This window comes from Camelus ferus, chromosome 3 (assembly GCF_009834535.1).
Source record: "Camelus ferus isolate YT-003-E chromosome 3, BCGSAC_Cfer_1.0, whole genome shotgun sequence".
NCBI lineage: Eukaryota > Metazoa > Chordata > Mammalia > Artiodactyla > Camelidae > Camelus > Camelus ferus.
Window position 1 is genome coordinate 91,883,424 of NC_045698.1, and position 17,068 is coordinate 91,900,491.

Sequence of the window (17,068 nt, forward strand, 5' to 3'; positions counted from 1 at the left end):
ATATCTGCGCGGTTCAGAACTCTTGAGTAGGACGAGAGGGATCCATATGGCTCGGCTCTTGAAGCCCGGAGTACCTGGGTCTCTGGGTGATTCCCCGGCCCCGGGGGGCGGGGCGGGGCGTGGTGTTACCTTCAGGCCACAGCAGCCTCAGAAGCAGACTAGACTTTTGGGTCCAGGCTTGTCGGGTGGACAGGGTGTACTTGAGAATACCAAGTGGCCGGGAGCTGCCTCCACATGTACTCAATGAGCTCAGTCCCACAAGAAGCCTTTTGGCTACAGTGGGGTTTTGTTTTAACACTCCTTGCTCCCAAATCAGTACTCACTTCCGGGTAGTTGTTACAATACAGGATTTCTTTAAAAGTTAAAAATATAAATATATGACTTTAAGACTGCTTATCCCAACTAAGCATAATAAATGTGAAATAGATGACTTAATTTAAAACGAAACTGCAGTGGGGCTTGGTAAAACTGGAAAACTATTTTCTTGTTGGAATTCTCTTTCCTAGTCAAAATTAAAAATTGGAGCACAGCGTATGTACTGTGACTTCTTAAAGCCCTGGAAATACTTAGAAATTTGAGTTGGGACTTAGAATGGCATGCAGTTACAGGGAAAGTATAGCCAAGAGGCTATCTCGTCTGAAAGGTTGGCTTGAGAAAAGGCAAGGCGTTATCATTTTAACAGGGAGAAGAGTAAATGAAGTGAAAAGTGAAAGATAAGGTTTAATGTTGAGAGTTGAATGGCAGACTCTTGTCTTACTTTTACATAAGCATATTCTTGTCTTCTTTTATATGCTTATGTAAAAATATTGTTTATTGAATGCTTATTATGTACATAGCTTTATAATAAGTGCTCTACTGGAGGAGAGACTAGTATGTTTAGTGTTTATGAGCCCTAGCTGCTTGAATACAGATTTTTTGCTTCACCATTTATTAGCTATGAGACTGGGCCAAAGCGACCTAAATGCCCTGGGCCTTTGTGCTCTCATCTTTAAAATAGAGATAAAAATATTTTCTACAGCCTAGGATTCATGCGAGAATTAAATGCTTAGTGTATGTAAAAGCAGTTAGTACAATACCTGGCACGTAGTAAGGTCTTCGTAGATAATAGCTATTTTTTTGTTTTGTTTTTAATTTCTTAAAAATTCCAACTTTATTAAAGTATAATGACATATAAATTGTAAACTATTTAAAGTATACATCATGGTGTTTGATACACATATACATTGTGAAAGGATTCCCCTATCTAGTTAATTAACAAATCCATTACTTGATATGTTTATCTTTTTTTTTTTTTTTTTGGTGAGAACATTTTATTTCTACTCTCAGTAAATTTCAGTTACACAATACAGTGTTCTCAGCTGTGGTGACCATGTTTTACTTTAGCTGTTATTATTAACTTGAATTAATTCAAAGGGTTTTAATTGGAAATAGAGAATTTTTTCCCAAGTAATAATTTTTTATTTTATTTCAGTATACTTTCTTAATTATGTAGGTTTTCTGTGAACTTACAGAAATTATTCTTTAACCCTTAATCATACTTATATTACAGGTTTTATAATGTTGAATTTTATCAGATCATATCCTTTATAGTCTATATGGTAAATAATATTTTTACAATGAATTAACATTTTATGATAAACTTCTGTGGTTCTCTGGTAACTAAATAATATAATTTTATATTTCTTTAGACCATCATTGAATGTCTAAAATATATTTGTACTGGAGATTTCCCTCCTGGAACCAAAGGAAATACATTTGTTCATGATCCCAAGGTAACGGTGCTAATAAAACTTTGTATTTTTAAAATAAAGTTTTTACAGCTATAAAAGTGATGATAGTTTATTGTAGAAAACCTGCTAACGGAAAAATATAAAGAAATATGAAAGTCACCCATACACAGTCTTAGCACCCATTGACAGTCATTGTTGATATTTTCATGTATTTTCTTCTTTATATACTGTCTTACATAGCTGAAGTCATAGTCTAATTTTGTATTCTGAAGTTTTTTTCCCATTTAATATTATCATAGAGTCCCATGTCAGTGAAAAACTGTATCAAATAGATAAGCAACAGATTTGTACTGTATAGCACAAGGAACTGTATTCAATAACTTGTAGTAACCTGTAATGAAAAAGAATATGGAAATGAATATACATATGTATATATATGACTGATCTATTATGCTGTACACCAGAAATTGACACATTATAAACTGACTAAACTTCAATTAAAAAAATTGAAAAAAAGCTATATTAAATTCTTAATCCAGGTGTTTGGTACATGGGTACTTCTTTTAATCTTAATCTTTATACTTTTTCGTTATGTCTGAAATATTTCCTACTTAAAATGTGTAAAATTTTATGAACATTTTTAATAATTGCATAATTTTCTTACATTTAGATTGCTTTCAGTTTTTCTTTAAAATGTACTGTGATGAAAGCCTTTGTGTGTGAATCTTTGTTTGAATTATGGTATTTAAACTATTAGTCTGTATGTAAGACATAGAATTTTCTCTACATATTTTGGCCTATAGGTTTTTCTCATTCATATGTATAGTGGGGAAATGTGCCTCTCTCAATACTCTCACCCTCCAAGAGTTTGTTGTATATTTCTTCCAGGCTTTTTTCTGTGTTTATAAAAATGTATCTGTGTGTGCATATAAATACACTCATGTAAATATTTTAATATATATCAATAGAATTTTATTATACCATTGTATAAATTAAGTATTTAGTGACATATTGCAGATATGTTAAAATGTATATACCTTTGTTTGATTTTTAATTTTATTTATCTTTTTTTTTTTTTTTTGGTGGGGTGGGGAGCTAATTAGGTTGGTTTGTTTTTAGAGGAGGTACTGGGGATTGAACCCAGGACCTTATATATGCTAAGCACATGCTTTAGCACTTGAGCTGTATCCTCCTCCATTTCATTATTTTTAATTGCTAAATAGTAATTCCATGGAGTTTGTATTCTATAGTTAATTTAATTGACCCCCTGTTGATGGTCTTTTATTTCCACTTTTATATAACTTAAGATGACTGTAATTATGAAAGTATTAATTTTCCTCTTAGTATAGTGAATCATTTAGTATATTTACTGAGCCCTCTCTATAGTGACTGTTTCCCTATTTTCTTTCCTTAAACCTACAATCTACTCTCCTTGATGGTCTTGCCTTTTACTTTATTGAGAAAATAGGAGGAATCAGGTGAAAAGTCCTCGTTTTCCAAACATAAATTCTACCAAACTACCCTGCATATGTACCCATACTGTTTTCTTCCCTGTATTAAGGGTAAATTTTTTTATTGTTTTATCGAAAGTTCAACCAAGTATTCTTGGAGAGTGGGTCCAATCAATCCCTTCTGTCAAGTCAAGCATTTTGTTTTTCAGTTGTCCTTCCTCTTGCATTAACATCAGCAGTTTCTCCCTCTTTATAGGCTTGTGTACATTGGCGTATAAACATGCTCTGGTAGCTCCAGTCTACAAACAGACAACCTCTCCCTTTATTCCAAATCACCCTCTGGCAAATACTCTTTAGTGTATTTTATAGCAGAATTCACAAGAGTTGTGTGCACTCATTGTCTTCACTTCATTGTTTCCCATTTTCTCCGCAGCCTACTCTGTTCATATTTTCTTCTTTTTTTTTTTTCTCACTAAAACTGCTCTTGTGAGGTCACCAATAATCTCCATATTGTCAGATAAAGCAGTTATTTTCTAATTCTCAGTAACTTTTCCACAGGTTTAATAGAGTTGGTTTTTTTCTCTTTTTGGAAAAAAAATTGCTCTCTTGGCTTCCATGACATCATAATCTCATACTTCCTTTTGGCCATACCTTAGTCTCCTTTGGTGGGTCTGCTTTTGCCTGACTCTTCTTGGGTGATCTGATTCACTCTCACAGCTTTAGGCATTGGTTATATGCTGGTGACTCCCAAATTTAAATATCTAGCCCCAACTTCTTGCCTAAACTCTAGACATATATGTCCAGCTGCTTGTTTGGCTGTTGAATGGCATCTCAAATTTAACATTCAAAACAGAACTCTTGGTTCCCTGTTTCCCCACCCCCTCACCTTCTCAAGACTGTTACTACCTCAGTACTGTCCAATTTGATAAATTATATCATCATCTACAAATTTGCTCATGCCAAAACCTGTGTGCCAGCCCTTGAGTAATTCCTTTATCGCACCCTGTTTCTCATTCATGAGCATTTCTTACCTACTTTTCTAAAATATGTCCAGAGTATGTCCCTTCATGCCATCTCTGCTCCTTTCCTGGTCCAAACCACCACCTTTTTCCCTTTGAACTATTCTTGTAGTCTCCAAACTTCTTTTCCTGCCTCATTCTTGAAGTTCTCTCTTTTTTACACAGCAACCAGAGTTATCTCTAAATATTTATTCATTCATTCAAGAGGGAGTGAGTCATTCAAAATCTGAGAGAAGAACATTCTCTCAGTGCAAAGTCCCTGAGGTAGGATCATGCTTGGTGTGTTCAAGGAATCATAAGGAGGAGCAAAGGAAGGACTGGGGAAGAGACTGGTAGAAAATTAAATTAGAGTAGTTGGGGGACTAGCTTATGTAGGACCTTGGGTTCTTATTTAAATTGGAATCTATTGGAAGATTTCAAGTAGGAAAAGAACATAATCTGTGTTTTAAATTGATTAGTCTAGCTGCTGAGAGGAGACTTATCTGTAGGTGGCAAGGGTAGAAGGGAGAAGACTAATAAAGAGGATTTGTGATAATTCAGGTAAGAAATATTGGTGGTTTAATTAAAGTGGTAATGGTAGAATTAGTGAGAAATGCTTGGATTTGGGATATATTTTATTTTATTTTTTATTTTTATTTTGGGGGGATTTGGGATTATATTGAAAGTAAAACAAACAGATTAGCTAATGATTTGGGTGGTGGTGTATAAGAGACGTAGAAGCATCAAGCATAACTCTCACAAGTTTTTTGACTTGAACAACTAGGTAAAATAGTGTTGCCATTTATCGTAATGAGGAGACTCTGGAAAAGGATATTTGGGTGTCTCTAGTTTAAACATGTAAATTTGGGATGTTTGTTAGATATCCAAAGGAGATATCTCATAGGTAAATAGATGTATGTCCAGGGGAGAGGTTTGAGTTAGAGAAAGAAAATTAAGAATCATTGATGCATACAGTCATATGTATGTGTGTGTGTATGTGTGTATATGGTTAGCCTTAAAGCCTGATGGGATCACATAGGAAGTGAATATAGAGAAGAGATCCAAGACCTGAGCCTAGAGCACATTAGCATTTAGAAATAGGAGTGAGGAGGTGGAGCCAGCAGAAGATGCTAAAAGAACAACTAGTAAAAGTAAGGAAAACAGCGTGGTTTCTTGGAAGACAAAAGAATAAAGTGCTGCAAGAAGGATAGAGTCATCGACTGTGTCAAATATGTGGATAGCTCAAGAAAGAGGCAGATTTGGCTATGTGAAGGCCATTGGTGATCATGACAGAACCAGTTTTAGTAATCTTAGAAGACAGGAGGTAAGGAAGTGAGACACAGAATTGTTTCATGAATTTTGCTGTAAGTGGAAAGAGAGATTAGGACAGTAGGTAAAAAGGTTTGCAGAATCCAGGAGAGCTTTGTTGGCTATTTTACTGTTTTATTGTGTTTTATTTATTTATTTATTTTCTGGTATTTCCATGTTGGTTGATGCTGTAATATCTCTGCCAGTCTCACCTCTCACCCACCCCCTTTTCCAAATGCTTTCATCTTTCTAGACTGTTTTTTCCAGCTATGTGCACATGTTCTCCCATGGTTCTGGGAGATGATGAGTTTAACTCTCTTCACTTGTTACCCACTTTTCAGCTGCTCTCGTTTCCCAGTTCTGAGCTCCCACCCACATTGGTGTTCATCAACTCTCCTGAATCATTCACATCCGCTACTGTGGGTGGAGCCATTCCTGTCACCTAAATTGCCCTTATCTCCTCAGTTTTCTCCAAATGCTGTGTTGTCTCATCATTTCAGTTCCTTTCACCCTCTTTTACCTTCAGCTACTCTGGTCTTTCTTTTTCCCATTTTAATTTGTCCCTGCACCTAATACTGTTTACCTTGTCTTAAACAAACACCTGAGTTTTTTTAGTTCTCCTAAACAATCTTTCTTACCTATCTTCAGTTGTTTCTGTCTTCTTAGAAACTTTGATTTCCATGTTGCTCCATTTGCCTAACTTCCCCCCTTTCTTCTCTACTTTCAAACTTTTGACTATGTCAGTCCTTCCCATTCCTCCTCTGACTTAATTTGCATCTCCTCAGTTGACCTGAACCCTAGGAAGCTCATTTCCCTTTTGTCTGCGTCTCATCAGTTTTGTTTTGCTTCTGGCTGATACTGTAAATTACTTGGATGCTTATTTCCTCAGTTGCTTCTTTATCCTATATTGCTCCCATATGTTGTGTTTTTAAAAGTGGAAGATACTAGAACATTTAAAGACAGACAGGAATAACCCTGGATAGAGGGGGAAAATTGATGCAAAAAAGGGGATAAATTACAGAGCAAAATCCTTGAGTAGGCAAGAAGAGAAAGGATCCATTGCTCAACTGAAGGAGTTAACAGGAGTGTGCACTGCTTATCCATTTAAGAGGATGGCAGACAGAGTATATGTGGTAAATTTAGTAGTGAGAAAAATGAATCAGTTCTCTTTTGATTGTTTCTATATTCTCAGTGGAAAAAAGAAGTCAAATCATTGACTGAGGGTGGAAGAAGGGGTTGATTGAGACTAGAAAAAGTACTTTTCATCTCAGAGAATAAATTGATTAGGGAAGTGTTACAGGGTTACATAACAGTGTCAGGGGTGACTTGAGGTTTGTGGGTGAAAATTTGTAGGGGGAGCAGTCATTATGGTTGTGTTTCTTCAGTTTTGTTCAGTTGCTCAATGGCAAGCACTGAGCAAGGTGAAAAGTTGGATTTAATCAAGGTTAGGGGTTTGCCTGATAAATACAATGAAGGGAGTGAGAAACAGGGAATTGACTGTATTCTTAATAGATTTACTTATTTGATCAATTCCCCTGTATGTAATGAATCTCCTAGCACTGCACTTGAACTTCAGCACTCCATACTGGACTGATTCCACTGCCATGTGCAAGTCGTCTTCATGCTGCTTGGGCTATAACCTGTCATGTTGGCCCTCTCATATGAATGTTTTCCCATTCTGTTTGGGCTCTGACTTCCCATGCTAGACCACCTTCCCGTTTCCCACCCCATGGACACCTTACTCACCTTTCTCTGTCCCTGATAACTCTGTTCTAGTGGCCTGTTGTAGGCATGCCCTCTCTAACGTGGGATCTGAATTTCCCCAGTAGACTTCCCCACTATGCAGATTCCCTTCTCAGTGTTGTCAGGCTATGAATCCGCACATTATGCCTTTCCCCAGTGTGAAAACTATCCTCCTCCTGAGTTTGGTCATTCCTTATCACAGAAGCCCTTTTCATCTTCCTTGAACTGACACACTGGGACTCTTGAAACTCCGTTTCAAGCTGTCTCCCCATGTGGATACCCTTCTCAGCCTACTCAAACTCAGTTATCCTGCTCTAGGCTGAGCTACCATGTCCCTCCACCTCCAGCCAGCATGAATATGTACCTCCTTCTGCCCCATGTAATGGTTTTATAGCTAGATTGTTTGGAAAGAGAAGGGCTTATTTTATTTTTTTAATTTTTTTTCTTTTGGATAGAAACTGTTTTAAAGTGTGATATACATTTCTCTGCCTTAATAAATTAATTCAATCTAAATTACTCCTTTTGAAGTAACTCTTCCTCAATAAGAGCATCAACAATAGTATTGTGTTTGAAATGCTGCAAAATACCCTTTCTTTGAATTCCGTTTACTAATTTGATACTTGACAGAAAGATAGATGCCACCAGAACAAATATTTGTATTTGGCCTACTAGTCCGGCACATTGTAAACAAATTAACTTATTTTCTGGCACATAAATGCATAGCTCCTTTGTTTAACTACTGTGGATTAAGATCTAAGCAGCAGTTAACCTTGGGATGAAATGATGAATCAGGTGCCTGAGCTCGCAAAGCTGAATATCATCCTGTGGCTACCTCCTCACTGAGATGTCTGTATCCTAAGTGTCTCCTGGATTACTCTCAGCTTCCTGTGTTGCCTCAGTCTAGTCTGTTTACTCTAAAGTAAAAATGATTCTTCTAAAATGCATATCTACTGCATGCCTTTCCCCTGGATTAAACCCTTCAGTAGCTTTCCATTACTTTAAGTCAAAAACCCTTAACAAGTTTCTGAAAGATTTTAACTACTGGAACCATTTTCTATTTTAATTCCCTTTCCCCTAGTTTCTGCACCAAAGGTTCTGAAATTACTTTAGCCATTGAGTGACTCAGATCATTTCAGCTGCTAAGTTCTGCTTAACTCTGCCAGGTCTCAGTTTAAACATTCATTTCCTTTAGAAAACCTTCCCAGAACTTTCCTTGACAGGTTAGATGCTTCTATTTTGTGCTCCCAAAACACCCTATACTTCTCTTATGATGATGTTTAACGTACATTTCTCTACTCTTTTAACCTGCCTGCCTTCCATGCTTCGAAGGGAAAAAGTGTCATTTTTGAGCCAAACAACATGTGAAAACTCTAAAATGCTAAATAAATATTTATTAAACTGATGAATTATTATAAGTTAAAATTTTGCCCAAAAGTCATTAAAAGGCCAGCAAAAGATACTTATTTTTTAATTGAAGTATAGTCAGTTACAACATTTCTAATGTACACCACAGATGTTCCAGTCATGCATATACATACATATATTTATTTTCATATTCTTTTTTATAAATGATTATTACAAGATATTGAAAATGGCTCCCTGTACTATACAGAAATAACTTCTCAAAATCTTGTTTTGTATATAGTGGCTAACATTTGCAAATCTCAAACTCCCAAATTTAATCCCTCCCACTCGCTTTCCCTGGGTAACCATAAGATTGTTTACTATGTCTGTTAGTCTGTTTTGTAGATGAGCTCATTAGTGTCCTTTTTTCTTTTTTCAGATTCCACATGAGTAATATCATATGATATTTTTCTTTTTGTTTCTGGCTTACTTTACTTATGATGATGAACTTGAGGTCCATCCATGCTGCTGCAAATGGCATTATTTTATTCTTTTTTATGGCTGAGTATTATTCCATTGTAGAAATATTCCACAACTTCTTTATCCAGTTATCTGTTGATGGACATTTAGACATTTAGGTTGTTTCCATGTCTTGGCTATTGTAAACAGTGCTGCTATGAACATTGGGGTGCATATAACTTTTGAATTAAGGTTCCCTCCAGATATATACCCAGGATTGGGATCACTGGATCATATGGTAGGTCTATTTTTAATTTTTTGAGGAATCTCCATGTTGTTTTGCATATGGCTGCACCAAACTACATTCCTATGAACACTGTAGGAGGGTTCCCTTTTCTCCACACCTTCTCCAGCATGTATTGCTCATGGACTTTTTGATGTTGGCCATTCTGACTAGTGTGAGGTGATACCTCATTGTAGTTTTGATTTGCATTTCTGTGAGAATTAGCAATATTGAGCATTTTTTCATGTGACTATTGGCCAATTTTGTCTTCATTGGAGAATTGTTTGTTTAGGTCTTGTGCCCATTTTTGGATTGGGTTGTTTGTTTTTTTGTTAAGTTGTATGAGCTGTTTATATATTCTGGAAATTAAACTTTTGTCAGTAGTATCATTTGTAAATATTTTCCCCCATTCTGTAGGTTGTCATTTTATTTTGCTTATGGTCTTCTTTGCTGTGCAAAAGCTTATAAGTTTAATTAGGTCCCATTTGTTAATTTTTGCTTTTATTTCTATTGCCTGGATAGACTGTCCTAGGGAGAACATTGCTAAGATTTATGTCGGATAATGTTTTGCCTATGTTTTCTTCTAGGAGGTTTATAGTGTCTTGCCTTATATTTAAGTTTTCAAGCCATTTTGGGTTTATTTTTGTATATGGTGTGAGGGAGTGTTCTAACTTCATTGATTTACATGCTGCGGTCCAGTTTTCCCAACACCACTTGCTAAAGAGACTGTCTTTTCTCCATTTTTGCCTCCTTTGTCAAAGATTAATTGACCATAGGTGTCTGGGTTTATTTCTGGGCTCTCTATTCTGTTCCATTGATCCATATGTCTGTTTTTATGCCAGTACCATGCTGTTTTGATTACTGTAGCTCTGTAGTATTGTCTGAATTCTAGGCAGGTTATTCCTCCAGCTTCATTCTTTTTCTTCAATATTGCTTTGGCAATTCTGGATCGTTTGTGATTTCATGTAAATTTTAGTGTTATTTATTCTAGTTCTGTGAAAAATATCCTGGGTAATTTGATAGGGGTCTCATTAAATCTGTAGATTGCCTTGGGCAGTATGGCCATTTTAACAATATTGATTCTTCCAATCCAAGAGCATGGGATATCTTTCCATTTCTTTAAGTCATCTTTAATTTCCTTAATGAATATTTTGTGGTTCTCCATGTATAAGTCTTTCACCCCCTTGGTCATATTTATTCCTAAGTATTTTATTGTTTTGGATGTGATTTTGGATGATATTTTAAAAGGGATTGTTTCTTTCTTTTCCTCCTGTTTTGTTCTTAGTGTAAAGAAATGCAACTGATTTCTGTATGTTAATCTTGTATCCTGCTACCTTGCCAAATTCTTTTATCGGCTCTAGTAGTTTTTGTATGGAGCCTTTAGGGTTTTCTATATATAGTATGTTACAGTGACAATTTTACCTCTTCTCTTCCAATTTGAATCCCTTTTATTTCTTTTTCTTGCCTGATTGCTGTGGCTAGGACTTCCAAGATTATGTTGAATAGAAGTGGTGAGAGTGGGCATCCTTGTCTTGTTCCAGATTTTAGTGGGAAGGCTTTCAGTTTTTCACAGTTGAATATTATGCTGGCTGTGGGCTTGTCATAAATAGCTTTTATTATGTTCAGATATGTTCCCTCTGTACCCACTTTGGTAAGAGTTTTTGTCATAAATGGGAGTTGCATTTTATGAAATGCTTTTTCTGCATCTGTTGAGATGATCATGTGATTTTTGTGCTTTCTTTTGTTGATGTGGTGTATCACATTGATTGACTGCGTATGTTGAACCACCCTAGTGTCCCTGGGATGAATCCAACTTGATTATGGTGTATCATCTTTTTTATGTGTTGTTGGATTCTGTTTGCTAATATTTTGTTGAGAATTTTTGTATCTATATTCATCAATGATATTGGCCTATAATTTTCTTTTTTGGTAGTGTCATTGGTATTGGTATCAAGATTATGGTGGCTTCATGGAATGAGTCTGGGAGTATTCTCTCCTCTTCAATCTTTTGGAAGAGCATGAGAAGGATCGGTATGAGCTCTTCTCTGTGTGTTGGTAGATTTCCCCAGTGAAGCCATCTGGTCCTGGACTTTCATTTGCAGGGATGTTTTTTATTGCTGATTCTATTTTACTCCTAGTGATTGGTCTGTTCAAATGATCTATTTCTTCTTGATTCAGTTTTAGTGTGCTGTATGTTTCTAGAAACGTGTCCATTTTTTCTAAGTTGTCCAATTTATTGCTAGATGGTTGTTCATAGTATTCTCTTATGATACTGTGTATCTGTGGTATTGGTTATAATTTCTCCATTTTCATTTCTTATTTTGTTTATTTGTGTCCTCTCTCTTTTCTTTCTGGAGAGCCTGGCCTGAGGTTTGGCAGTTTTGTTTATTCTTTCAAAAATAACCAGCTCTTTGTTTGATTGATTTTTTCCTATGTTTTAATCTCTGTTTTATTTATTTTCTCCCTGATCTTTATTATTTCCTTCCTTCTGCTGACTTTAGGTTTTGTTTGCTCTTCTTTTTCTAATTCTTTTGGGTGGTAGTGTAGGTTGTTTACTTGAGATTCTTCTTATTTTTTTAGGAAGGTCTGTATCGCTGTGAACTTCCCTCTTAGGACTGCTTTTGCTGCATCCCATAGATTTTGTGTGATTGTGTTTTCATTGTCATTTGTCTCAAAGTATTTTTTAATTTCTTCTTTGGTTTCATCACTGACCCATTGTTTTTTCAGTAGCATGTTGTTTAATCTCATGCTTTCAGTTTTTTTCTCATTTGTTTTTCTGTGGTTGATTTCTAGTTTCATGACATTGTTGTCAGAAAAGATGCTTGAAATAATTTCTATCCTCTTAAATTTATGGAGGCCTCTTTTGTGTCTAAGTATATCATCTATCCTAGAGAATGTTCCACGAGCACTTGAAAATAATATATATTCAGTTTTGGGGGGGTGCAGTGTCATAAAAATATCAACCGAGTCCAACTCTTCTATTGTGTCGTTTAGTATCTCTGTTGCCTTATTGATGTTAATGGGGTGTTAAAGTCTCCTACTATGATTGTGTTCCCATTAAATTCCCCCTTTATGTCTGTTAGTATTTGCTTTATGTATTTAGGTGTTCCTATGTTGGGTGCATAGATGTTAACAAGTGTAATATCCTCATCGTGTATTGCTCCTTTGTTCATTATATAGTGTCCTTCTTTATGGCCTTTGTTTTAAACTCTATTTTGTCTGAAATCAGTATTGCTGCTCTTGCTTTCTTGTTTCCATTTGCTTGAAATATTTTTTTCGGTCCTCTCACTTTCAATCTATGTGTCTCCTTCCCCCTAAAGTGGATCTCTTTTATGCAGCATATTGTAGGTTCTTGTTCTATATGTCTTTTGATTGGAGCACTTAGTCCATTGACATTTACGGTAGTTGTTGATAGATGTATGTTTATTGCCATTTTGTACTTTGTTTTCCAGTTGATTTGGTATTTCTTCTTTGTTCCTTTCTTTTCCTTTTTGTTTTTCTTTTTGTGGTTTGATAATTTTCTTTTGTATTAGCCTGGTTTCTTTTTGGTTTTTGTGACTGTTGTGTGCTTTTGATTTGTGGTTACCCTGTTTTTCAAGTGTGTTAACCCATTACTGTATCTGTTTGCTTTAGACTGGTAGTCATGTAGGCTCAAACACATCCTAGAAAGAACAAAGAAAAAAAGAGAGAGAGAGAGAGAAATCTATATTTCTTGCTCCCCTCTTCCACTTTTATGATTTTGATGTTTTTTTTTACATCTTCCTATTTATTCTTTTGCAACTCATTGTAGTTATTGCATTTCCAATTATGATTTTCTCATTTCTATGGCATCCTGCTTCTTTTCTATTTAGAGTAGACCTTTCAATATTTGTTTTGTCATAGATTTAGTATTGCTGAATTCTTTCAGTTTTTGCTTGTCTGTGAAATTCTTTATCCCTCCTTCTATTCTAAAGGATAGTCTGTCTGGATAGAGTGTTCTAGGTTATAGCTTTTTCTCATTCAGGACTTTGGATATATCTTGTCACTCTCTTCTGACCTGCAATGTTTGTGTTGAGAAATGAGCTGAAAGCCTTATGGGGATTCCCTTGTAATTATCTTTGTTTTTCTCTTGCTGCCTTTAAAATCACTTCTTTATATTTATGTGCTACTGAATTCAGTTGCTAGTTAATTTGGGGAAATGTTTTGCATCTGTATTCACAGGGATATTGGTCTTTCATTGGCTTTTCTGTAGTTTCCTTATCTGGCTTTGGTATGATGATAATACTGGCCTATCTAAGAGAAATAGGCACTCAGGTTTTATCTTTTAAGTCTCTATCACATTTTTGGCTTTTGTACAGTGAACCACTCAGGTAGATAATATTATATATATATTTTTTCATTCAGATATTAGAAAACAAGTGAAACTGCTATATGTCTATTTATCAAGTGATTCTCCTCTCTCTTTTTAAAAGTCTCTGTGTACAACTACTCTCAGTCATCAAGACTCACAGATAGGTGTTCTCTGTCAGCTTAATGACTATCCACAAAGCTTCTTCTATTGAATCTAGCCATTTCCTCCATCATTGAATATACAGTAAGAACATCCTTATTGCTTCAGCCACTCTTATATCCCAGAAATCTCATTTTAACATTTCAAAAGTTAAATCTTTTAAGATCACCCTTTATTGTACCTTCTCTGTTTTGTTTCAAAACTTACAGTTACTGTAAAGATTTATATTTGGGTAAAATATTTAACATATATATGCTTTTCCCATGTGTTACTGTACCTCTTTTAGAGTTTTAAATTTTAATTTGAAGTAAAATTTCAATTGAAGTTAAATTTTAAAAAATCACTTCTTTATCTTTAACTGTGAATGTCTTAATTATAATATGTCTTGGTGAAGTCTGTTTGGGTTCTTCTTGGTGGGGACCCTCTGTGCTTCCTGTACTTAGATATCTGATTCCTTCTTTTCAGTCATCATTTCTTCAAATACCTTTTCAATCCCCTTTTCTCTTTCTTCTCCTTCTGGGACCCCAATCATAGATTGGCACACTTTATATTATCCCATAGGTCCCTTATATTGCTTTTATTAGTTTTCACTTGCTTTTCTGTCTGTTGTTCTGATTGGGTGATTTCTGTTATCCTGTCTTCTAAGTCACTTACTCGTCCTTCTGTATTATCTAGTATGCTTTTTACTGCCTTTAGCTCAGCTCTTATCTCAGCTGTTGAGTTTTCTGTTTTTAATAGTTTTCAGCAAATGGAGTATAATATGCAGCATAATTGTGTTTATGCAGCTTTAATGTATTCAGCTTCTTGGGTCTTTTTTATAATTTTATTTGTCTGTTGAGATCATTTCACACATTATGGCCATCTTTTCCTTTAAATTCTTGAACTTATGTGTCATAGCTTTTTTTTTTTTTTTAACATTTTTTATTGATTTATAATCATTTTACAGTTTGTGTCAAATTCCAGTATAGAGCACAATTTTTCAGTTATACATAAACATATATATATTCATTGTCACATTTTCTCTGTGAGCTACCATAAGATCTTGTGTATATTTCCCTGTGCTGTACAGTATAATCTTGTTTATCTGTTCTACAATTTTGAAATCCCACCTATCCCTTCCCACCCTCTGCCCCCTTGGCAACCATAAGTTTGTATTCTATGTCTATGAGTCTATTGTCATAGTTTTTAATATCCTTGTCTGCTAATTCCAAAATTTGTCATTCTGGATATGTTTCTATTTCTTTTTTTCCCTCCCAGTTATGGACTACAATTGCTTCTTCGTATAGCCACTAATTTTTTATTATATCCTGGACATTGAAGACACTACAGTGACAGTTTGGATTATGTTGACTTCCTTTAAAATGTGTTGGGTTTTGTTCTAGAAGGCAGTTAATTTATTGGACATTTAGCTTAATTCTGTCAAAGCTTGTTGCATGATTTGTTTGGATGGTCTTTCTGAGACCTCAGCAGAATACTGGGAATTTCCATAAGCTCTTCCTACTCTGGCATATCAGGACTCATGTCTCCAAGTACTGTGTAACCTCTAGATCCTCCATTCAGCTCACAATCCCACTCCTATACCCCAGTAGTTGTTCTCTGCTATTCCTCACTGAATCGCTTCCTGGAACACATGTAGCTTGGTATTTGTCCAAAGACTCAAGAGTTCCCAGATTTTTGGTGCCCCATCTCTGCACAGCAACCCCACTCCTGTACCCTGAATCAATTTACAATTTACAACCACCTCAGCATAACCAAACTTCTTTCTTTGTTTCATCTGCCAAGTGATTGCTATTCTTTGTTGGGCTCTAATTCCATGAGTTGAAGTTTTCAGAATGTCCCTAGGTAGCTAGAATGAGTGCAATCACCTCATATTATTTCTCTTTTCTCAAAGATCACAGTCCTGCACCATCTGTTGTCCAGTACCTGAAAAGAGTTGATAGCTATCATAGTAATAATTCATTCATGTGAGAAACTTTAATAGAGATGCTAAAACTAGTGGAGGAAAAGCTTGGTGAGGTGTGAGACATTTACATGGTCTCAATGTCTCTCTCATTCCCAAGTATTTATTAATAGCAAAGTAGAGAAAATAACTTTAAGGTGGAGAAGCCTTTCAGGTAACACCTTTACCAAGAAATTGAAAGTAACATCCTCAGTAACGAGGTAAACTGAATCATCTAATAAGATGTAGTGTAAGGAACACATCATCACTTCTGTTAATATTCCTGCCAAAGATGCATAATCTGATTTTAGTCATGAAGAACTGTTAGATAGACCGAAATTTTGGGAGATACTCTAAAATAATGTTCTGCATTTTTTTTGAGTTACCAGTCATGAAAGTCAGGGAAAATCTGAGAAACAATTCCAGAATGAAAAAAAAAAAACAAACCTAAAGAGACATAACGACAATGAGTAATTTTAAACTGGATCCTTTTGCCATAAAGAACATATTGGAATAATTGGCAAAATTGAATGGGATCTCAGGACCACATGGTAGTAATATATCTTACTCTCATTTTCCAGGTTTTTATGGTTGAAAATGTCCTTGTTTTGTAGGAAATGCTGGTGTTGGAACATCAATGTCAGCAACTTAACTCTCAAGTAGTTTGGGTGAAAAAGTCACAAGATATATATATATATATATATATATATATACACACACACACACACACATACACACACACACTATATTTCTGTTATTCTTTAAGCTTGTGATTATTTAAAAAATATTTTGAAAAACACTTTTGGTATTTAAAAAGATAAAATTTATTTATTTGAAAAAATCTATATACCTGATCTAATGATGCTGAATAATGAAGGTAGATAATATAACAAAGTTCTAGTAAATGAAGCAATATTCCTTTCCTCCTATATTTTGAATATCATGTAAAAAATGTCATTCATTTTGATTTTGGATAAATTTTTCTCTTTTCCTCATTTTTGATAGATATGATTGCTTATATCTTTTCTTTCAGAACTAATATTCTGATACTTATTAAGATAGAATTTTTCTCTTAACCTTCAAAGGTTGCTCAAGAAACGGATGTTAGAGCTCAGATTCGTCTGCAGTTTCGTGATGTGAATGGAGAACTTGTAGCTGTGCAGAGATCTATGGTGTGTACTCAGAAAAGCAAAAAGACAGAATTTAAAACCCTAGAAGGAGTCATTACTAGAACAAAGTAAGTAAATTTGAATATCTGTTCATTTTTTATCTTTTAGGTCTATAAGACTTTATTTATCCCTACTATTTTATGAGAGCTTACCAA

The 17,068-nt window shown here is 35.1% G+C and overlaps 2 protein-coding genes across 5 annotated transcripts in view; one reads left to right on the forward strand and one right to left on the reverse strand.

Annotated features, from left to right (window-relative positions):
- The window catches only part of RAD50 (RAD50 double strand break repair protein), a 209,941-nt gene that overhangs the window by 131,800 nt on the left and 61,073 nt on the right, over positions 1-17,068 (forward strand). For all 4 annotated transcript variants that reach the window (XM_032476688.1, XM_032476689.1, XM_032476690.1 and 1 more), the window contains 2 exons: positions 1,689-1,772; positions 16,830-16,981. In XM_032476688.1, the coding sequence (XP_032332579.1) occupies positions 16,914-16,981 (68 nt within the window). In that variant the 5' untranslated portion in view covers positions 1,689-1,772; positions 16,830-16,913. The remainder of the gene's footprint in view (positions 1-1,688; positions 1,773-16,829; positions 16,982-17,068) is intronic.
- KIF3A (kinesin family member 3A) overlaps positions 1-17,068 on the reverse strand; it is a 199,943-nt gene that overhangs the window by 7,184 nt on the left and 175,691 nt on the right. The window lies entirely within an intron of this gene.